The sequence below is a fragment of the Haematobia irritans genome, chromosome 3 (genome assembly GCF_050003625.1).
Source record: "Haematobia irritans isolate KBUSLIRL chromosome 3, ASM5000362v1, whole genome shotgun sequence".
Lineage (NCBI taxonomy): Eukaryota > Metazoa > Arthropoda > Insecta > Diptera > Muscidae > Haematobia > Haematobia irritans.
In genome coordinates this window covers 23,337,011-23,361,004 of record NC_134399.1, presented here as the reverse complement: position 1 = coordinate 23,361,004, position 23,994 = coordinate 23,337,011, and the positions used below count along the sequence as shown (strand labels likewise).

Sequence of the window (23,994 nt, the reverse complement as noted above, 5' to 3'; positions counted from 1 at the left end):
AGCTCCTTTAAACTGAATTTTAAAGAAAATAAAATTTTGCTTGTCATCTCCTCAATTTTAAATATTTTTTTAGTTTCATATCCGCTTACAAAGACTATCGTAGTATTGTAATCACGGTTGCCTCAGTTGTACTTCATATATTTTGACACAATTTTCTATAGAAATAAACTTTTGGAAAAGTTTTCTATAAAAATACAATTTTGTCAAAATTTTCTATAAAAATTAAATTTTGAAAAAAAAATCTATAAAAATAAAATTTTGACAAAATCTTCTATAGAAATAAAATTTTGACAAAATTTCCTATAGAAATAAAATTTTCTATAGAAATAATATTTTGACAAAATTTTCTATAGAAATAAAATTTTGACAAAATTTTCTATAGAAATAAAATGTTGACAAAATTTTCTGTAGATATAACATTTTGACAAAATTTTCTATAAATATAAATTTTTTAAAAAATTTTCTATATTAAAATTTTGACAAAATTTTCTACCGAAATAAAATTTTGGCAAAATTTTCTATAGATATAAAATTTTGACAAAATTTTCTGTAGATATAACATTTTGACAAAATTTTCTATAAAATAAAATTTTTAAAAAATTTTCTATATTAAAATTTTGACAAAATTTTCTATAGAAATAACATGTTGCCAAAAAATAAAATAAAATTTTGGCAAAATTTTCTGTACAAATAAAAGTTTGACAAAACTTTCTGAAGAAATACATTTTTGCAAAATAATATTATTTGGTTCGCATTATTTTAACAAGCGATCGATAACTTCTCATCTCGAAAGTGTTCTTTTACAAAATCGGGAAGAATCCCCCATGAACTTGTCTGTTTGGCCAAATTTTTAAAATACTATTAGCAAATAAGTATGTTAAAAAAATTCTCAAAATCTTAAAAAATTTTGTCAAAACTTGTATTTGTACAATAAATCTGAAATAGGCTCAAAAATGTCTATACAAAAGGTACTAAATCATTCGCGGGGTACTACGGTACTGACCAGGGTGAAAAAGTATTGAAAAAAGTACTATAGTACTGCATTTTCCATCCCTGGTAGTTACTTCTACTCTGTGTATAGACTTTCAATTCCAATCAGCGTTGCCGTTTTGGTCCGATCGGACCAAAATTGGTCCAAAAGATTTCTAATTTTTAAATTTGGTCCGATGGTCAGACCAAACAGAATTTGGTCCATTTTGGTCCATTTTCATAAATTTGGTTTCTATCACATATTAAATAGTAGATGGTGCACCGCAAAGAATATTGTCGGGAGGCCAAATATTTCACCTGCTTAAAATACGAATTTTGCTTAGAATAGAAGACGTATTTCTCTGAAAAAAAGTTTTTCCTTGTCTAAAAGTCTCTAAACTTTTCAATAAAGTCTGTTTGTCCTTATAGCTCAGTGATTCGACATAAAAATGTGTATCCTAACATGAATGCAAATTTCGTTTTAATGAAGTCAAAATGGATTTAATATTTCTGAAAAAATCTTCAAAATAAATAAAATATTTCAACACATTGTTTTAAAGTCATTATACCCTAAACCACATAGTGGTTAGGGTATAATAAGTTTGATCTGCCAAAAAATGTGCCTACAAGAAATATTGATTTTAGACCCCATAAAATATATACCGATCGACTCAGAATCACCTCCTGAGTCGATCTAGCGCTTGGCGTCCGTCCGTCCATCCGTCCGTCTGTCCATGTATTTGTTGTTCACAGGATTTCGGTCGCAATTATTAACCGATTTGGATGAAATTTGGTACAGGGAGTTTTTTTGGGCACAAGGACGAACGTTATTGAATTTGGAAGAAATCGGATCAAATTTAGATATAGCTCCCATATATATGTATTGCCCGATTTCGACAAATGGGTTCACGTTGCACTTTTTTACTAACCGATCGTCGTCAAATTTAGCACAAAATAATCTTCTGTATCACCCTTTAAGTCTGAACATTTCATCGAAATCGGTTCAGATTTACATATAGGTCCCATATATATGTATCGCCCGATTTTGTCAAATTATGTCATAAAACCCTTATTTATCAACCGATCTTACTCAAAGTTGGCGAAATGTAATCTTCTATAGCACTAACTATATGTGCAAAAAATCATCGAAATCGGTTCAGATTTAGCTATAGCTCCCATATATGTACCGCCCGATTTTTCTAAATAAAATAAAACTCAATTGAGCAAATAATACAATGTTTGTACTATAATTTTCTCGAAGAGGAGCGGAGCGGAGCGTGGAGCGGAGCGGAGCGATTTTTTTTTTCTCGGAGCGGAGCGAGGAGCGGAGCGGTTTTTTTTTCTCCGGAGCGGGAGCGGAGCGGAGCGAAAAAAATGGACCGCTCCGGATCCCTGGCCACAACCATACCAAAATTGGTCCATATCGGTCAATAGTTATATATAGCCGATCTCCAAACACACAAAAATTGGTCCATATCGATTCATAATCATGGTTGCCACTCGAGCCAAAAATAATCTACCAAAATTTTATTTCTATAGAAAATTTTGTCAAAATTTTATTTCTGTAGAAAATTTTGTCAAAATTTTATTTTTATAGAAAATTTTGTCAAAATTTTATTTCTATAGAAAATTTTGTCAAACTGAATCATATACGTATTTAATCGATCTTTTTTGATTTAATATATACCATGTATGGACTTACATACAATTTAGAAGGCGGTGTTAGGAGGTTTTAAGATACCGCAACTTAAGTAATTCGATTGTGGATGGCAGTGTTTAGAAGTTTCTACGCAATCCATGGTGGAGGGTACATAAGCTTCGGCCTGGCCGAACTTACGGCCGTATATACTTGTTCTTCTTCATATGGGGCCGTTTTGCCGCGATTTCGACCTTCAAACGCTCCAATAACGCCATATAATCGATAAAAAGTATTCCATGCGCATCCCAAAAAACAGAGGCCATTACGTTGTTGTTTTTGGTCAAATGTAAGATCGCGCGGCACCCATTTTGCACAGAGCTTCCGCATATTCAAATATTGATGAATGATATAACCAACAAGTTCCTTTGATATCTTTAAGGCCTCTACTATCTCGATCAACTTCATTTTACGGTCATTCAAAATCATTGTGGGGATTTTTGTGATGTTTTCGTCGGTAACCACCTCTTTCGGGCGTCCACTACGTTCACCGTCCTCCGTGCTCATTTCACCACACTTGAATTTTGCATACCAATCAATTATTGTTGATTTCCCTGGAGCAGAGTCCGGAAACTCATTATAAAGGCAATTTTTTGCTTCCACCGTATTTTTTCCCTTCAGAAAACAGTATTTTATCAAAACACGAAATTCCTTTTTTTCCATTTTTTTCACAATAAAAAAAGTTGCTTCACAAAAGACGCTCTATCTCATAAACTAATTGACTTACAGACATCAAATTTTGACACGAATCATTTGCAGGTTGGTACTATATAAAAATAATATGCATTTAATACTAGCAACGCCATCTATGTGTCAGACCGGGGACTTATCAGCCATCCTGTTAATTTGTGTTCTCAATAACATAATTTGTAGGTAATTTGTTGAGCACCAAACATTACGAAATATTTGTTGTTGAACATTACGTTTAACCCTCTACAAATATTTTGGAATTTGAACGAACAAGTTTGTATATGGTTTGTTGAACGTCTATTAATGATCTGTAACAAATTATAATTTATCCGAAAGTTTATAGATTTTTTTTTTATATTTCCAGACAGGGCTGTAGAGTCGAGCCAATTTTGCTCAACTCCGACTTCAGCTTTTTCATCAGCCTCGACTCCTAACTAAATCTCATTTTAGTACCATTAATTAGTATTTTTATTGTGGGTGTACCGTAAATGGATCGATATAAACTTTCGTATTTATTTATGTGTGCAAAAAAACATCCTAATTTCACATTTGATGCCAATTGAAGTCTATATTTCATATTTAAGGCAATGTCGGCCCTACGTTTAATAAATAAAATAATTATATAAACACCCCCATCACAATTGGAGCAGATACCAACAGTCTTCAACAGTATATGTATTTATAGAAAAAATAAAGAAAGTTCAAAGTCGGACGGGGCTCATTGTATTATACCCTTTAACACATTGTGGACCAAAATTATTGATACCATCTCAAATTCTTTAAATTTGTTGCGGGCCATATAAAAGTATATATCACCATATGCATGAATTTGAATCTGAACCAATTTAGACAAAATTGTATACACATCTACAAAATCTATGTACTTAACAATTAAATCTAACGTTATTAGATTTAGTAAAAAACAAATAAGGAAAGTCTGAAGTCGGGCTGCACAACTTTGTATTTAGATCTACATTTCGATAAAATCTCAAATTCTTAAAATTTGTTGAGTGCTCTATTTAAAGGTTTATATTCCCATTAACCAATATTTAAAACTGAGCCGATTTGGACAATATTTTGTTAGACATCTACAAAATCTTGAACACAGTGTAGCGCAGGGAATAAATATGGGAAATACTTGTAATTTTTTAGGCAATTTCGCAAACATGCATTTATGATTCATCAGTAAATAGATATGTATTACATGTATAGGAAAATTTGAGTCAAGTTTTCGACAAAGCACTCAGTATCAGTGAGCATTAGTAAGAAATAAAATTTTGAGAAATTTTGCTATAGTTATAAAATTTAAAAAAAAAATTCTATAGAAATAAAATTTTGATAAATTTTCTATAGAAATAACATTTTGACAAATATATAGAAATAAAATTTTGACAAAATTTTCTATTGAAATAAAATTTTGAGAAAATTTTCTATAGAAAAAAAAAATTTGAGAAAATTTTCTATAGAAATAAAATTTTGACAAAATTCTTTATAGAAATAAAATTTTGACAAAATTTTCTATAGAAATAAAATTTTGAGAAAATTTTCTATAGAAATAAAATTTTGACAAAATTCTTATAAAAATAAAATTTTGACAAAATTTTCTATAGAAATAAAATTTTGACAAAAATTTCTATAGAAATAAAATTTTGAGAAAATTTTCTATAGAAATAAAATTTTGACAAAATTCTCTATAGTAATAAAATGTTGACAAAATTTTCTATAGAAATAAAATTTTCACAAAATTTGCTATACAAATAAAATTTTGACAACATTTTCTATAGAAATAAAATTTTGACAATAAAAATAAAATGTTGACAAAATTTTCTATAGAAATAAAAATTTGATAAAATTTTCTATAGAAATAAAATTTTGACAAAATGTTCTATAAATAAAATTTTGACAATATTTTTTATAGAAAAAAATTTGGGAAACTTTCTATAGAAATAAAAGTTTGAGAAAATTTTCTATAGAAATAAAAATTTGATAAAATTTTCTATAGAAATAAAATTTTGACAAAATTTTCTATAAATAAAATTTTGACAAAATTTTCTATAGAAAAAAAATTTGAGAAAATTTCTATAGAATAAAAGTTTGAGAAAATTTTCTATAGAAATAAAAATTTGGCAAAATTTTCTATTGAAATAAAATTTTGAGAAAATTTTCTATAGAAAAAAAGATTTGAGAAAATTTTTTATAGAAATAAAATTTTAAGAAAAATTTCTATAGAAATAAAATTTTGAGAAAAATTTCTATAGAAATAAAATTTTGAGAAAATTTTCGATAGAAATAAAATTTTGAGAAAATTTTCTATAGAAATAAAAATTTGATAAAATTTTCTATAGAAATAAAATTTTGACAAAATTTTCTATAAATAAAATTTTGACAAAATTCTCTATAGTAATAAAATGTTGACAAAATTTTCTATACAAATAATATTTTGAGAAATGTATAGAAATAAAATTTTGACAAGATTTTCTATTGAAATAAAATTTTGAGAAAATTTTCTATAGAAAAAAAGATTTGAGAAAATTTTTTATAGAAATAAAATTTTAAGAAAAATTTCTATAGAAATAAAATTTTGAGAAAAATTTCTATAGAAATAAAATTTTGAGAAAATTTTCGATAGAAATAAAATTTTGAGAAAATTTTCTATTGAAATAAAATTTTGACAAAATTCTCTATGAAAATAAAATTTTGACAAAATTTTCTTTAGAAATAAAATTTTGACAAAATTTTTTATAGAAATAAAATTTTGAGAAAAATTTCTATAGAAATAAAATTTTGAGAAAATTTTCGATAGAAATAAAATTTTGAGAAAATTTTCTATAGAAAAAAGATTTTGAGAAACTTTCTATATAAATAAAATTTTGACAAAATTTTCTATAGAAATAAAAATTTGATAAAATTTTCTATAGAAAGAAAATTTTGACAATATTTTCTATAAATAAAATTTTGACAAAGTGTTCTATAGTAATAAAATGTTGACAAAATTTTCTATAGAAATAAAATTTTCATAAAATTTGCTATACAAATAAAATTTTGACAACATTTTCTACAGAAATAAAATTTTGACAATAAAAATAAAATGTTGACAAAATTTTCTATAGAAATAAAAATTTGATAAAATTTTCTATAGAAATAAAATTTTGACAAAATTTTCAATAAATAAAATTTTGACAAAATTTTCTATAGAAAAAAATTTTGAGAAACTTTCTATAGAAATAAAAGTTTGAGAAAATTTTCTATAGAAATAAAAATTTTGCAAAATTTTCTATAGAAATAAATTTTTGAAAAAATTATCAATAGAAAGAAAATTTTGAAAAAATTATAATATAGCGAATAAAATTACAAAAAATTCTATAGAAATAAAATTTTGGCAAATTTTTCCATAGAAATAAAATCTTGACAAAACCTTCTATAGAAATAAAGTTTTGAAAATTTTCTATAGAAATAAAGTTTTGACAAAAATCTCTATAGAAATAAAATTTTGAATAACTATAATTTAGCAAATAAAATTTTAAAAAAATTTTTCTATAGAAATAAAATTGTGACAAAATTTTCTATAGAAATAAAATTTTGCCAAAAATTTCTATAGAAATAAAATTTTGCCAAAAAATTTCTATAGAAATAAAATTTTAACAAAATTTTCTTTAGAGAAAAACATTTGACAAAAATTTCTATAGAAATAAAATTTTTACAAAATTTTCTATCGAAATAAAAATTTGACAAAATTTTCTATAGAAAAAACAAACTTGACAAAATTTTCTATAAAAAAAAAATTCTGAGAAAATTTTCTATAGAAAAAAATTTTGAGAAACTTTCTATAGAAATAAAATTTTCCATAGAAATAAACATTTGATAAAATTTTCTATAGAAAGAAAATTTTGACAAAATTTTCTATAAATAAAATTTTGACAAAATTCTCTATAGAAATAAAATTTCGACAAAATTTTCTATAGAAATAAAATTTCAACAAAATTTTCTATGGAAATAAATTTTTGCCAAAACTTTCTATAGAAATAAAATTTTGCCAAAATTTTCTATAGAAATAAAATTTTGACAAAATCTTCTATAGAAATAAAGTCAAGTTGTCGACTTAGCACTGAGAATCAGTAAGAAATAAAATTTTAAGAAATTTTGCTGTAGTTATAAAATTTTGACAAAATTTTCTATAGAAATAAAAATTTGTCAACATTTTCTATAGAAATAAAATTTTGACAAAATTTTTTATTTTATAAAATTTTGAGAAAATTTTCTATAGAAATAAAATTTTGACAAAATTTTCTATAGAAATAAAATTTTTACAAAATTTTCTATAGAAATAAAAATTTGATAAGATTTTCTAAATTTTTTATATAGGAATAAAATTTTGACAACATTTTCTATAGAAATAAAATTTTGACAATAAAAATAAAATGTTGAAAAAATTTTCTATAGAAATTAAATGTTGGCAAAACTTTCTATACAAATTATTTATTTCTAACAAAACTTTCTATAGAAATAAAATTTTGATTTCTATAGAAAGTTTTGTTAGAAATAAAATTTTGACAAATTTTTCTATAGGAATAAAATTTTGACAAAATTTTCTATAGAAATAATATTGTAACAAATTTTTCTATAGAAATAAAATTTTGACAAAATTTTCTATAGAAATAAAGTTTTGACAAAATTTTCTATAGAAATAAAATTTTGTCATAATATTCTACAGAAACAAAATTTTGACAAAATTTGCTATAGAAATAAAATGTTGACAACATTTTCTATAGATATAAAATTTTGACAATAAAAATAAAATGTTGAAAAATTTTTCTATAGAAATTAAATGTTGACAAAACTTTCTATAGAAATAAAATGCTGACAAAAGTTTCTATAGAAATAAAATTTTGACAAAATTTTCTATAGAAATAAAATTTTGACAAAATTTTCTATAGAAATAAAATTTTTAATAAATAAAAAAAAATTGACAAAAAATTACATTTTTATTGGTGTTTTGATTTTAGCCTAAAACCATGCGTTGACTGAATTACAAGAGTATCTTAACCAATAGAAGAAAAGTCAGTTTGTAAAATTTATTTGGGATTTTCTAATTTGTAGATTAGATGGAATAACAAAAGCAAATTGGGAAATTTGGTTTTATTTTTGACATATTATGCTGATTCAGCCCAATCTTCTTTAACAATATCTGAAGCCTTTTCAGCAACCATAATCGTTGGAGCATTAGTATTGACACCGGGTATTGTAGGCATTATGGAAGCATCTACAACACGTAAGTTTGTAACTCCTTTGACCCTCAAACGAGGATCAACAACACTGGAATTATCAGTTGATGGACCCATTTTTACTGTACCGACTGGATGATAACATGTCTTGGTCATGTAAGTCGCATAGCAACGCCAATATTCATCACTTCCTACTACCCACTGCTTACAATCCTCTAAGGATATATGGATAATTTCAGCATGTCTTTCTTTTAAAACTGAAGTATTGACAAATTTTTCAATATAACGCAAAGATTTCACCATGGTATTCATATCTTCATTATTACCAAAATAGTTGGCATCTATAATGGGTTCATCTTTAGGGGATTTCGATTTAAGCCTGATCGAACCTTTTGACTTAGGATGAGCTACTAGTAGAAAGAAAATCATAATTGAATGAGTTTTTAGAGATTTCAAAATAATTTCTTGAATTTCATTTCTCATTCCATTTGTCTCGAAGAAGGATTTCATTTTCTGTTGTTCGTTTTTTCTTATATTCAAATGAATTATTTGCAATCGAGGATAATTGGAGTCCTTTCCATCCAAGTCCACCAAACCCACCAAATTCATAATGCCGATGGTGGCTAAAGGTCCCTTTTTGTATACCAAATATTCATAAGCATCGTCCAACTGACTGGTCATATTTATTTCAGAGCCTTTGTATTTGGCAAAGACCATAGCCATTACATGATCTTGTAAATTTTCACCCACAGGCAAATCTTGGATAACTGGTATACGCAAAGGTTTTAGTATCGCTCTAGGACCTATACCTGACAGCATTAGAAGTTTTGGAGAATCTATAGCTCCGGCTGATAAGATTACCTCACGTCTAACCTTAACATTCATAGATCTGCGGTTTTTTAGACTAAATCGAACTCTACGCACTCGTTTGCCTTCTGCATCGAAATCCAAATGCATAACTTGAGCATTTTTAATGACCTGAAGATTAGAGCGATTAGAGGCAGGAGTTAAATATCCCTTGGCCGTAGTGGATCGTAAGCCATCTTTTACAAAACCTGGAACATTGGTATAGCCAATATAATTATCTTTTCCAAATTCCCTGGGTAAAGGTTGACCCATTTCATGGGCAGCTTTAAACAGTAAATTATGCTCATCTTCCTGAGTAGGTAAAAACTGATTAACTTCTATATATCCCTTCGTGGTGGCCTCTCTATCGTCTGGTGGTGTTAGCGATTTCTCAAAATATGGCCATACATCATCATAACCCCATCCTGTATTACCAGCCTCTAACCATTCATCATAGTCCCGGCGATTACCTCTTAAATACATTAAAGCATTTACAGCACCAGATCCTCCCAGGAGTCTGCCACGAGGCCAATAGCATTGATTATTATTGAAAGCTCGACATGAGCGATTGTTAGCAACAGTTGTGTAATTGTACATGAAGTAGGTTCGCGAGATTGTTAAAGCCATTGAAGGGACCTAGAAAAGTTGGATTCGCTTAAATGTTTCTCTGTCTACGAAAATGTTCTTATTTTACCTCAGATTCTTGTGGGGGATTTCCTCCAGCCTCCAAAATCAAAACCTTCCATTGGGGATTTTCACTTAGTCGGCTAGCTACCACGGATCCTTCTGTTCCTGCCCCTATTACTACAAAATCGTAACTATCCAAACCTCTATATAAAGCAGTATCTCCATAATCTGGAGGATACAATTCAGGTTTTGCCAATTGACATTGGGCTCCCAGTAGATATTCGGTCAATAAAGATACCATGGTATTCATTACTCCAACACTAGGAGCAGGGCATTGATTACAGGAAGCCATATTCAGATATCCGTAACGAGTAGTAGTTTATTGAAATTGATCCGAAACTAAGAACTTTTTTCCAATTGAAACGATTCATACACACTAACCACATTTGGAGAATGCATTTTTATTGCCTGCATTCTTCGTTTACCTTGAGAAACTTGCATTTTATATCAGTAGATAAAACATTTGGTAATTGGTTGTGTGCTTTGAAATTTTAATCAAAATGGTGGGCGGAGGCCTAATACCTATTTTTTTTAATTATTTGCTGTTTCAATTTTATGGGTTTTATATCATTAACAATGACGTTATTCTTTTAAATTTTTGATCAAGTTCGCAAACTTCTACCATTTCTTGTATATATATACAAATTTATCAATGGATTTGTCGACTTCATAGTGCAGAATGGAAGAGATTTTCATGTCTGCACCATTAGGTTAGGTTAGGTTGTAGAGGATGACACCAATTCTTGAAATCGAATTGATGTCCACTTAGATCACTAAAGGTCCATTGTGATACCTCGACGTAATTTTCTCATCTTCTTCTTCGTGTGGTGATCTTCTTTAAAGTTGCTCAAGAACTCCCATTTATACGTCTTCCTTAAAGTAGCTTAAAACATCCAACCAGAGGCCCCGATGAAGGCGAGTATGTTCCCTAAGCTACACTTTCGAAGATCGGTGAGAGCCTCAAGAACTCCCATTTATACGTCTTCCTTAAAGTAGCTTAAAACATCCAACCGGAGGCCCCGATGAAGGCGAGTATGTTCCCTAAGCTACACTTTCGAAGATCGGTGAGAGCCTCAAGAACTCCCATTTATACGTCTTCCTTAAAGTAGCTTAAAACATCCAACCAGAGGCCCCGATGAAGGCGAGTATGTTCCTTAAGTTACACTTTCGATGATCGGTGAGAGCCTGAAAGAAAAAGGTGCCCAGTCGTTTCTTTCCTCTAAAGGATAATGCCGAACACCGGCACAGGACAAAGTGGTACGAGTCTTCCGTAACTTCCGGGTCCAGACACCATCTGCCAATGTAATCATCTTTAAGGTCTATTCTTACCATATGATTCCCAGTTATAATGCCAATTAGAGGCCTCAATTTCTGGTCGTTCATCGTTATCAGAATTTCTCAATTGGTTTCATCCCATATCAACTTGGTTTTCTCCAAGGAGATCCAACGTCCTCGCCATAGTTTCTCATCTTTAACATGAATCCTGTAAAGATATAAAGACAGCTGAATAAATTCCTCTGCAAGGAGCACCCTCCTTATCCAGCACATCTGCTACTTCCCATTCTTCCACAGTGTCCAGGAATCCAGCACAGAGTTAATTATGCTGTTCAGTGGGATTCTTAAGCTCTCTACCTTAGACCTTGTGTTTGCATTGACCAAGGGCTTAGTAGTTGCTTGACTGTTAAAGGAAGGGCTTCTGAATAACGGTCTTATCAAGCTGCTGAAATGTGTGCTCGAAATAAAATTCAATCGCTATGTAACGTATACGACTCCCATAATCTTAGTTCACTGCAATATATGTCGCTACCAGTTCCTTCGTCCATTTTAGATTCATTTGTATACAAATTCAGAATTCCGAAAGGTATCCTCCCCATTCTTCCATACATATATTTCGGTTTATCGTGATAGACTTGCTCAGTCGTCATATGGTTCGTTTCTCTATAATGCTCGAAAAGAAGTATGCCTGCAAACAGTGCTTTCCAGCGTATCTAAGCTTCTAAGTCTCACGAGTGGGCGGACTTCCATCAGTACCTCTAAACCTACAGTGGATGTGGTCCTCATAGCAATTATCCTATATTCTATTAATTTTCAATATCTGATATTGTTGGTTCGCGATTGTCCACCCAACTAGCGGCCATATGTAGCCACAAGTCTAATAAAGCCAATTAAAAACGCGAAGGTCGCATACCCCATCATTCCCCCACTAATTTTTGAGTACAATGTCGGATAGGCTTTCTTGAGGAGGTCTGTTGTATTTTCCATCCATATCGGTTTATGGATGGAAAATACTGATTTGGAGAGACTCAACTTCGGCCCTTGAAATTCAGAAGTTTTGTATCTTTCTTCTTTTAGTGAAGAGTGTCACCTATATTTTCCAGGATTCACTTATTATCCACATCCTCTGGTTATGTCTGAAAGATACTACAAAAAGCCTTTCTCAAAACATCTGAGATAGTATCCGGTCGGCACCACTGGACGGTCCACCAATCACAAAATCCTTAATTGAAGTTACAAAATCGACATTTGACCTCCAAAACTCACTACTGGAGAACTCACTACTCAAGAAATTGAGAACGGAAGCCACAATGGTGCAAAGGCTAGTATGTCTGTGGTGCATACAAAGGATCTTCAATACCAGTATCGACCCAACACCAAAAAGTTATCCTGCTGTAATGCTGGTGACCCACCACACGGTTACCCACACTAAACAACGGTACATTTCTGTGTGTTTCAAAGCCTCTCTAAGTGGTTTCACTCCAATTTGAAATGCCGTTCAAACTCAGCTATGAAATGGAGGTTCCTTGTCGTTAAGCTAAACATATAGTCGGGCAGCACTCAAGGATAAGAGAGAAGTTCACCATTGTGCTATCACAATGGACTGAATAGTCTGAGTGAACTTGAAATAATGGGTTGTCTCTATTCCTAATATAACCTAACTGGAGACTTGTATTCCGCCATCTTGTGTGACTGATGTAAGACGAAAATACAAAGGAGTTACCCAAAACAGAAAAAACAGGGACCTACCAGAGGAGGCTAAGGAAAGCCGTGGGTATTATGACCGAGTACCTAGATTTGGCGGCATATCTTCGTCCAATAGCAGCGTAAAACTGTGAATGTTGTTAGGATGAAAAGAGCTTGGAGAACTTTCTATGCCACTGCCGTGCATATCACGTGATAACAGGTTGCCTGATAAGTGCCCGGTATCACAAAGAAAAACACATTTTTTTTGTCAAAATTCGTTTTTATTATTCAACATAGTTCCCTTCAAGAGTGATACAACGATTATAACGACCTTCCAATTTTTTGATACCATTTTGGTAGTACTCCCTCGGTTTTGCCTCAAAATAAGCCTCAGTTTCGGCGATCACCTCTTCATTGCAGCCAAATTTTTCCCCTGCGATCAACCTTTTGAGGTCTGAGAACAAGAAAAAGTCGCTGGGGGCCAGATCTGGAGAATACAGTGGGTGGGGAAGCAATTCGAAGCCCAATTCATGAATTTTTGCCATCGTTCTCAATGACTTGTGGCACGGTGCGTTGTCTTGGTGGAACAACACTTTTTTCTTCTTCATATGAGACCGTTTTGCCGCGATTTCGATCTTCAAACGCTCCAATAACGCCATATAATAGTCACTGTTGATGGTTTTTCCCTTCTCAAGATAATCGATACAAATTATTCCATGCGCATCCCAAAAATCAGGGGCCATTACTTTGCCAGCGGACTTTTGAGTCTTTCCACGCTTCGGAGATGGTTCACCGGTCGCTGTCCACTCAGCCGACTGTCGATTGGACTCAGGAGTGTAGTGATGGAGCCATGTTTCATCCATTGTCACATATCGACGGAAAAACTCGGGTGTATTACGAGTTAACAGCTGCAAACACCGCTCAGAATCATCAACACGTTGTTGTCTTTGGTCAAATGTGAGCTCGCGCGGCACCCAGTTTGCACAGAGCTTCCGTATATCCAAATATTGGTGAATGATATGACCAACACGTTCCGTTGATATCTTTAAGGCCTCTGCTATCTCGATCAACTTCATTTTACGGTCATTCAAAATTATTTTGTGGATTTTTTGTGATGTTTTCGTCGGTAACCACCTCTTTCGGGCGTAAACTGCTTTCACCGTCCTCAGTGCTCATTTTACCACGCTTGAATTTTGCATACCAATCGATTATTGTTGATTTCCTTTTTTCCCATTTTTTCACAATAACAAAAGTTGCTTCACAAAAGACGCTCTAACTCACAAACTAATTGACTATCAGACGTCAAATTTTGACACGAATCATTTGAAGGTTGGTACTATATAAAAATAATATGCATTTAATACTAGCGACGCCATCTATGTGTCAGACCGGGGACTTATACTGCAAGCTATATTGAGGAAGAAGTGAATCAGATATTGTCCAGTTTGAAAACGTGGACTGGAAACAAATAACAGAATTCGTTAAAACTATGGAATTCTTCGAAAGCAGAAGGTACCTAGGCAACTGCTGTGCCTTTCACGCAATATACCGTAAGGAAGAAGGAATTCCGAACCTGGTGCTATTTGAAAACAGGTACTGGAAACAAATAAACAGAATTCGAAACAAATAAGAGAATTCGTTAAAGCTTTGGAGTTCCTAGAATAAAGAAGGTAGGAGATTTTTTACTTCAGATCGTGCTGGTGGCAAAAACGAGGAAGAGTCGAAACAGTGGACCGGCCGGAATTCTTCGAAAGAAGAAGGTACCTAGGCAACTGCTGTGCCTTTCACGCAATATACCGTAAGGAAGAAGGGATTCCGAACCTGGTAAAATTTGAAAACAGGGACTGGAAACAAATAAACAGAATTCGAAACAAATAAGAGAATTCATTAAAGCTTTGGAGTTCCTAGAATAAAGAAGGTAGGAGATTTTTTACTTCAGATCGTGCTGGTGGCAAAAACGAGGAAGACGAAACGAAACAGTGGACCGGCCGGATCTGCGGGATGATGGTCACCGTTTTTCGGGAGGAAACGCACACTTTTTGTCTCGTCACGATCAAATTGGACTACTAACTCTGGGAATTTCCCTTGACTCCACTTCATCTGCGTATGCCACCACTTGTATCCCTTCTTTTCCTAATGAAACCAGAATACTGGTTATAGCGAAATTCCAAAGAAGAAGTGATAGAACTCTTCTATGGGGAGTGCTTGTGTGAATGAATAAAAATACCTCTCTTCGTTAGAAGTTAGTTTATCAGCCTCAATATCCCATGAGTCAATGTCTAGAAAAGCCCCAATTGTGTATTACTTGATAGATGTGTAAAGTTTTCATGCAAATGGTCTCAGTAGACCTGCCCATCGAATATGTAAGACTCGAGAGATATCATGAATCCATGCTTGTTTTAAGACAAAAATCTATAAGCCTCTCCAGCGTCTTAAGAAGGAATAAGGATAAGCTTATTGGTCGGATATCATTCCCTTCCGAGTGGAAGGATTTCCCAGAAACCAACTTTTTTCTCCTTCCAATTTCCTGGTATATATGATAAGTTGCTACAGCCTCTGTATATTGCCGACAACCATGGGATAGTTCTTTCAGTCACTGCGTGCAATTCCGCCGGAGTAAAGGGTGATACGGTCAAAATTTGGTCAAGGGAAAACGCGTGTAAATCAGTGAAATCGTTTATTTAAAAAATCAAATTAAATTTTTTTTTCAAGTTAAATTAGTGTAAAATTCAGGAAAAATATTCAGTTAGGCTTTCACTTTTCCAAATCCGAATTGCAGGGCCTCACGCTTGACACCTGCCATCAGATTTTGTACAGCCACCTTGTCCACCTTCTTCGCCGCAGAAAGCCAGTTTGCCTTGAACTGCTGCTCGTCCTTAGCAGTTTTTTGGTCTTCTTTAGGTTCCGCTTGACAATAGCCCAGTATTTCTCAATTGGGCGGAGCTCTGGCGTGTTGGGAGGGTTCTTGTCCTTGGGAACCACCTGCACGTTGTTGGCGGCGTACCACTCCATGGCCTTTTTTACCGTAATGGCAAGATGCCAAATCCGGCCAAAACAGTACGGAACAACCGTGTTTCTTCAGGAAAGACAGCAGACGTTTATTCAAACACTCTTTCACGTAAATTTCTTGGTTGACAGTCCCGGAAGCTATGAAAATGCTGCTTTTCAAGCTACAGGTACAGATGGCTTGCCAAACCACATATTTCTTTGCGAACTTTGACAGTTTTATGTGCTTGAAAATATCTGCTACCTTTCCCCTTCCCTTTGCCGTATAAAACTCCTGTCCCGGAAGCTGCTTGTAGTCGACTTTGACGTAGGTTTCGTCGTCCATTACCACGCAGTCAAACTTCGTCAGCATCGTCGTGTACAGCCTCCGGGATCGCCGTCGTATTTTGTTTATCATCGCGATTTGGAGTCACTACCTTCTTGTAAGTCGATAGTCCGGCTCGTTTTTTGGCTCGATGCACGGTTGTAGACGATACACCCAGCTTATTTGCGGCATCTCGGAGAGAGAGGTTAGGGTTTCGCTTGAAACTACCGGCAACTCTCTTTGTCGTCTCAGCGGCTTCCGGTTTTCGATTTCCCCCCGATCCAGACTTCCTGGCTGTTGACAAACGTTCCCCAAATACTTTAATTACATTTGTAACGGTTGATTTGGCAACTTTTAGCGATTTTGCCAGCTTTGCGTGCGAGTAGCTCGGATTTTCGCGATGCGCGAGCAAAATTTTGATACGTTGCTCTTCTTGCTTGGACGGCATTTTGACAACTGAAGAGTGAATTCCAAAATCAAAATAGGAGCAACATTCTACACACACACACCTTCAAAATGAGGGGTGTTCAGGTTTTTTAAATGCAAAATTGAACGAAATACGTTAAGTTTATATTGACCAAATTTTGACCGTATCACCCTATATCCATAAGGTCAGGGGGATTTAAATGGTCGAAAAATGTTTAGCGCTCACTTCAGTCTAGATTCCGACACAATTTCCCCGATTGAAAATGACCATTGATCCTTTAAAATACTATAAGTGGATGATTCAAACGTCTCATTTCAAGGCAAATACATGACAAACTGTACTCCAGCGTCTCCTGAGTGGGAGTAACGCTGGTCTTTGTTCACTTTTTCATAAGGACGGCATGAATTCCTTATGAAAAAGTAAAAGTAGAAATAGATCGCCACTTTTCTAAAATGTGGGCCAATTACTTATCACATCGCACTCCTATTACAAACTTGAATATTTTAAGAAACCTCTCAAACGCGGAAGTATCACACTCATACGAAAGAATGTACTCGCTCCCGAACAACGTTTAAAGATTCTCACACAACCACAAGAGAACATCACAAATATTCCACAATGGACAACGTTACTCACGTACACTCACCCAATATCAATCAGGACTGCCGATGTCTTTGTAGCACAAACAAATTTCAGAGAATAGATATGACTCAATGAGAGAAAATTATATTCTTTTTTTAAGAGAAATATTTTTTAAATTTCAACTAAAGATAATTAAAAAAAAGAAAAAAACTTATAGTCAACAATCTAAAATGAGCTCACAAGGCCCAATCCTCCTTTATAATATCTGAGGCTTTTTCGGCAATCATAATCGTTGGACCATTCGTATTCACTCCAGGTATTGTAGGCATTATGGAAGCATCGACGACTCTTACATTACTTAAACCTTTCACTCTCAAACGAGGATCAACTACAGTAGTGTTATCTGCCAATGGACCCATTTTTGCTGTACCCACTGGATGGAAGCAAGTTTTTGTCATATATGTAGTATAACAACGCCAATATTCATCACTTTTATATTCCAAGTGATTACAATCCCGCAAAGGTAAACGAATCATTTTAGCCTCTTTTTCTTGGAAAACTGAAGTATTGATAAATTTTTCAATATAATGCAAAGCTTTAACCATGGTTTTCATATCATCATCGTCATCAAAATAATTAGCATCTATAATGGGTAGATCTTTCTGAGATTTTGATTTAAGCCTTAGAGAACCCCTTGATTTGGGATGGGCTACCAGCAGCAAAAACATCATAACAGCTTTATTCTCCACAACTTTCAAGAGAACTTCTTTTAAGTCATTTTTCATTCTTTCCGATTCAAAAAATTTTTGCATTTTCATTTGTTCTCCTTTTTTGAAATATCTATGAATTATTTGCAATTCAGGATATTTAGAATTATGCCCTTCTAAATTTACCAAACCCACTAGGTTCATTGAACCTATTGTGGCCAATGGACCTTTCCTATAGATCAAATATTCATAGGTTCCATCCAAATCATTCTTCAAGTGAACTTCGGGACCATTGAATTCAACAAATAACATACTCATAACATGATCCTGTAAATTGTAACCCACAGGCAAGTTTTGTTTAACTGGAATTTGTAGAGATCTTAAGTGATTTACTGGTCCCACTCCAGAAAGCATAAGCAATTTGGGAGAGTCAATAGCTCCTGCTGATAATATCACTTCTTTCCTTACATTAACTTTCATAGTCCTGTGGTTTCTCAGATTGAATTTTACTTGACGAACTTTTTGACCACCTTGGACAAATTCCAAAGGCATAACTTGGGCATTTTTTATGACATGAAGATTAGAACGCTTTGCAGCTACAGTTAAATATCCTTTGGCTGTTGTTGTGCGTAAGCCATTCTTCACTGTACCCGGTATGCGAGTATATCCCAAATAATTATCTTTTCCATAAGACTTAGGTAAAGGTTGACCTATTTCTTTAGCAGCCTGTAGCAATAAAACATGCACTCTTTCATTTGTGGCCTCGAATTGATTAACCTCTATATATCCTCGAGTATCGGAAAGAGTAAGTGATTTCTCAAAATATGGCCAAATGTCATCATAACCCCATCCAGGATTGCCAGCCTCTAACCAGTTATCATAATCCTTACGATTGCCTCTCAGGTACATTAAACCATTAACAGCTCCAGATCCTCCCAATACTTTTCCGCGAGGCCAGTAACATTGATCATTTTTGAAAGCCCGACAAGAACGCTTATTAGCTTCAGTTGTGTAATTATACATGAAGGACGTTCGAGGTATTGTCATAGACAAAGCTGGGATCTAAAGAAATAAATGTTATATCCAATTATCCCATGTTTTTTTAGCACAACATAGTCCTTTTACCTCTGATTCCTGCGGCGGATTATCACCTGCCTCTAAGATTAAAACCTTCCATTGGGGATTTTCACTAAGACGGCTAGCAACCACAGATCCTGCTGTTCCAGCCCCAATTACCACAAAATCATAAACGCCCAAGCCTTGGTGCAAAGCAATTTCTCCATAATCTGGAGGATATAATTCTGATCTTGCCACATCACAATGGGCTTGTAGTAAATATTCCGTCAATACTGAGACCATGGTATTCATTACTCCCACACTTGGAGCAGGGCATTGATTACAAGAGCTCATAGCACCGAATTGTATTGCAATATAATGACATTAATACAGCGGCTAGGGTAGCTAGGCCTTATTTATAAATTCCATAACAAATAAATACAGACAATAACTCGTTAATTAGTAGGCGGGATATAAGGAAACATTGAATAAATATTTCCCTTAAATAAAGCAATTTTATGTATTGATAATTAAGAGCTCTGCTAACCTGGTTGTCAGACATAAGATATGTGGGCTAATTTGTATATAATTTTCCTCAGTAGCAAGTGACTTTTTTATCTGGGTGATATAAGAACTTGTATTGGATTGAATGGTCGATTCAATTCAAAGAAGGCCATAGTGGCTTTATGACCATGAAACAATAAGGGAAACCCTCAAATACTGCAGTAGTTAGGCCTATAACGCTACACGTATTCCCGACCTTGAATCTAAACGGAAATGGTCGATGATTCGCAAACTCTCGAATCCCAAACGGACCGTGCACGCATAAAACAAATGCGAGTCTCCCATTCATTCAAACTAGACAGACGCCTATGGTATCCGCCAGGATTTTATGCTCCGGGAGTTGAAGGCTACCAAGAGTTCTATCGCAATTGGCCCAGACGAGGATGTTGTAGCACATTGCTCCCCTACTTCACAGAAAGTTAGTGTTTGCGGGACATTAGCAGAAGTGAAACAACATAGCACCCTGGAAATACCATACATCTGGAAAATAGGGAAGAATTTTCCAGGGAAACAAGGATACAATGGACTGAATAGTCTAAGTGAGCCTAACAATAAATCGGCCTGTCACTTGTAGGACACCTTGGAAACTCGTATTGGCAGATTACTCTACTTTCCCCTGTTTCAAAGATTGTGGAAGCTATTTTACGGCTCTACTTCACAGAACACTTAATGCTGGCGAAGCATTAACAGGAGTACGACCACACAGTATCTTACACTCGAATATTGCACCCTCGATATTGTGGTTCTGAAACCAGGGAAACAGGCAGACTTTGGAAACTCGTATCGGCAGATTACTTTACTTTCCCCTGGTACAAAGGTTTTGGGAGCTATTTTACGGCCCTACTTCACAGAACACATTGTCAACATTGCAGAGGTATTGAAGAGTAATGGGCCGCATAAACTTTCAATACGGTAAGCCATACCAGCCTCTTTGGATATATTAACAGGTTGGCTGATAAGTCCCCGGTCTAACAAAGAAAAACACATTTTTTGTCAAAATTCGTTTTTATTATTCAACATAGTTCCCTTCAAGAGCGATACAACAATTATAACGACCTTCCAATTTTTTGATACCATTTTGGTAGTACTCCTTCGGTTTTGCCTCAAAATAGGCCTCAGTTTCGGCGATCACCTCTTCATTGCAGCCAAATTTTTTCCCTGCGACCATCCTTGCGAGGTCTGAGAACAAGAAAAAGTTGCTTGGGGCCAGATCTGGAGAATACGGTGGGTGGGGAAGCAATTCGAAGACCAATTCATGAATTTTTGCCATCGTTCTCAATGACTTGTTGCACGGTGCGTTGTCTTGGTGGAACAACACTTTTTTCTTCTTCATATGGGGCCGTTTTGCCGCGATTTCGACCTTGAAACGCTCCAATAACGCCATATAATAGTCACTGTTGATGGTTTTTCCCTTCTCAAGATAATCGATAAAAATTATTCCATGCGCATCCCAAAAAACAGAGGCCATTACTTTGCCAGCGGACTTTTGAGTCTTTCCACGCTTCGGAGATGGTTCACCGGTCGCTGTCCACTCAGCCGACTGTCGATTGGACTCAGGAGTGTAGTGTTGGAGCCATGTTTCATCCATTGTCACATATCGACGGAAAAACTCGGGGGTATTACGAGTTAACAGCTGCAAACACCGCTCAGAATTATCAACACGTTGTTGTTTTTGGTCAAATGTGAGCTCGCGCGGCACCCATTTTGCACAGAGCTTCCGCATGTCTAAATGTTGATGAAGGATACGACCAACTCGTTCCTTTGATATCTTTAAGGCCTCTGCTATCTCGATCAACTTCATTTTACGGTCATTCAAAATTATTTTGTGGATTTTTTTGATGTTTTCGTCGGTAACCAATGCTGCCGAAGCATTAACAGGAGTACGATCACACAGTAACAGGTTGGCTGATAAGTCCGCGGTCTAACAAAGAAAAACACATTTTTTGTCAATCATCAACACGTTGTTGTTTTTGGTCAAATGTGAGCTCGCGCGGCACCCATTTTGCACAGAGCTTCCGCATATCCAAATATTGATGAATGATATGACCAACACGTTCCTTTGATATCTTTAAGGCCTCTGCTATCTCGATCAACTTCATTTTACGGTCATTCAAAATTATTTTGTGGATTTTTTTGATGTTTTCGTCGGTAACCACCTCTTCCGGGCGTCCACTGCGTTCACCGTCCTCCATGCTCATTTCACCACGCTTGAATTTTGCATACCACTCAATTATTGTTGATTTCCCTGGGGCAGAGTCCGGAAACTCATTATCAAACCAAGTTTTTGCTTCCACCGTATTTTTTCACTTCAGAAAACAGTATTTTATCAAAACACGAAATTCCTTTTTTTCCATTTTTTTCACAATAACAAAAGTTGCTTCACAAAAGACGCTCTATCTCACAAACTAATTGACTTACAGAATCATTTGAAGGTTGGTACTATATAAAAATAATATGAATTTAATACTAGCGACGCCATCTATGTGTCAGACCGGGGACTTATCAGCCAACCTGTTACACTCGAATATTGCATTCTCGATATTGCGGTTCTGAAACCAGGGAAACAGGCAGACTTTGGAAACTCGTATCGGCAGATTACTTTACTTTCCCCTGGTACAAAGGTTTTGGGAGCTATTTTACGGCCCTACTTCACAGAACACATTGTCAACATTGCAGAGATATTGAAGAGTAATGGGCCGCATAAACTTTCGATACGGTAAGCCATACCAGCCTCTTTGGAGATATTATGGTAATCTCCCTCTCTAATAATCTTAAGAGATGGTTTTCTTTTTGCCCTAACACTTAACTCTGTCGGAGTATTAGCATGATTTCCACTCGGGCAGGAATACGATTACGCAGCACCCTCGAAATATTAGGCATCTGGTAAATAGGGAAGATTGTTCCGGTTCTGAAACCAGGGAAAGATGTCCCTGATCTTGGAAATTCGTATCGAACATCAGCATGGGTTCCGCTCGGACAGTAGTACGATTACTACGTTGTGTGAATTAACAGTCAACATTACAGAAGGATTGAATAGTAATATACCGCATAAACTTTTGATTCTCATAGCATTGAATTTGTCTAAGGATTCAGATACGGTAAGCCATACCACTCTCTTAGCAGACTTACCTCTCTAACAATCTCAAGAGATTGCTGGCTAACTAAGTAGCTAGTATACAATCCTATGATGAATTTAGTAGGAAAACATCTTCACACAGGACCAATATACAGGGCATACCTCAAGGCGGTGTACTTTCCCTCTCTCCATCTCTCCTTATTTAACTTTTACGTGGCTGGTTCTCCGCTTCCACCACCAAAGGTTCATCTAGTAACCTATGCAGGCCATTGTTCCATAGTTAGATCAAGCAGAAATGTCTAGGCGCTTTCGGTGAAGATTAATGGCTATCCCTCCTTTTTTAACTTGTACGGGGCTGGTTCTCCGATTCCACCACCAATGGTTCATCTAGTAACCTATGCAGGCCATTGTTCCATAGTTAAGCTGAAATATTTAGGCGCTTCCGGTGAAGATTAATGGCTATATGTATATACTTTGGGACTTCTTTGGCGTCAGGAATCGGAAATTTTTTCCACCAAATCGACAGTAACCATGTTCTCGTCTAGGATTAAAGAGGTGAATAAGAAGTTCCCTTGGCGTGACGTTTGAAAACCTGGTCCTCTTTGAGAACCACGCCGAAGGGTGCCGTTTGGAATCGCAGTGTAAGCGAGACCCAATTTAGGAACCTCCATATCTGTATAAAGACCCTTCCTATATGGTGGAATGCCTACATAAGTCAGTCAATATAACTAAGGAGACATCTTTAATCCCTTATTTCAGTGCTTCATTACATAGAGTCATACGCATATCTGCACACATTTTGAGAGCAACATCACAATGTTCAAATGACTTTTTTTTCCCAAATTTAATCTAAGAGCTACTAATGTGCTTAAACTCTCTAAAGGTTGCATTGCTCAGTTCTTCTTCGTGTAAGAGCTGAACCGATAGGTTAGGTTAAGCTAAAAATTCTATTAAAGGATGATACGGTCAAAATTTGGTCAAGGGAAAACGCGTGTAAATCGATGAACTCGTTTATTTAAAAAATCAAATTAAATTTCTTTTTCAAGTTCAATTAGTATAAAATTGAGGAAAAATATTCAGTTAGGCTTTCGCTTTTCCAAATCTGAATTGCCGGGCCTCACGCTTGACACCTGCCATCAGATTTTGTACAGCCACCTTGTCCACCTTCTTCGCCGCAGAAAGCCAGTTTGCCTTGAACTGC

General features: G+C 34.6%; 2 protein-coding genes across 2 annotated transcripts; both read right to left on the bottom strand.

The window, feature by feature from the left end:
• Positions 1 to 8,427: 8,427 nt before the first annotated feature.
• On the bottom strand, positions 8,428 to 10,409 carry LOC142229857 (glucose dehydrogenase [FAD, quinone]-like). The gene is made up of 2 exons (XM_075300439.1): positions 10,118 to 10,409; positions 8,428 to 10,059 (listed from the first exon to the last, which is right to left on the bottom strand). The coding sequence occupies exons 1-2, from the start codon at positions 10,400 to 10,402 to the stop codon at positions 8,506 to 8,508; spliced, it is 1,839 nt and encodes a 612-aa protein (XP_075156554.1). The 5' UTR covers positions 10,403 to 10,409; the 3' UTR covers positions 8,428 to 8,505.
• Positions 10,410 to 17,614: 7,205 nt separating this feature from the next.
• LOC142229638 (glucose dehydrogenase [FAD, quinone]-like) lies at positions 17,615 to 19,511 on the bottom strand. The gene is made up of 2 exons (XM_075300216.1): positions 19,223 to 19,511; positions 17,615 to 19,159 (listed from the first exon to the last, which is right to left on the bottom strand). The coding sequence occupies exons 1-2, from the start codon at positions 19,505 to 19,507 to the stop codon at positions 17,627 to 17,629; spliced, it is 1,818 nt and encodes a 605-aa protein (XP_075156331.1). The 5' UTR covers positions 19,508 to 19,511; the 3' UTR covers positions 17,615 to 17,626.
• Between the last annotated feature and the right edge of the window lie 4,483 nt (positions 19,512 to 23,994).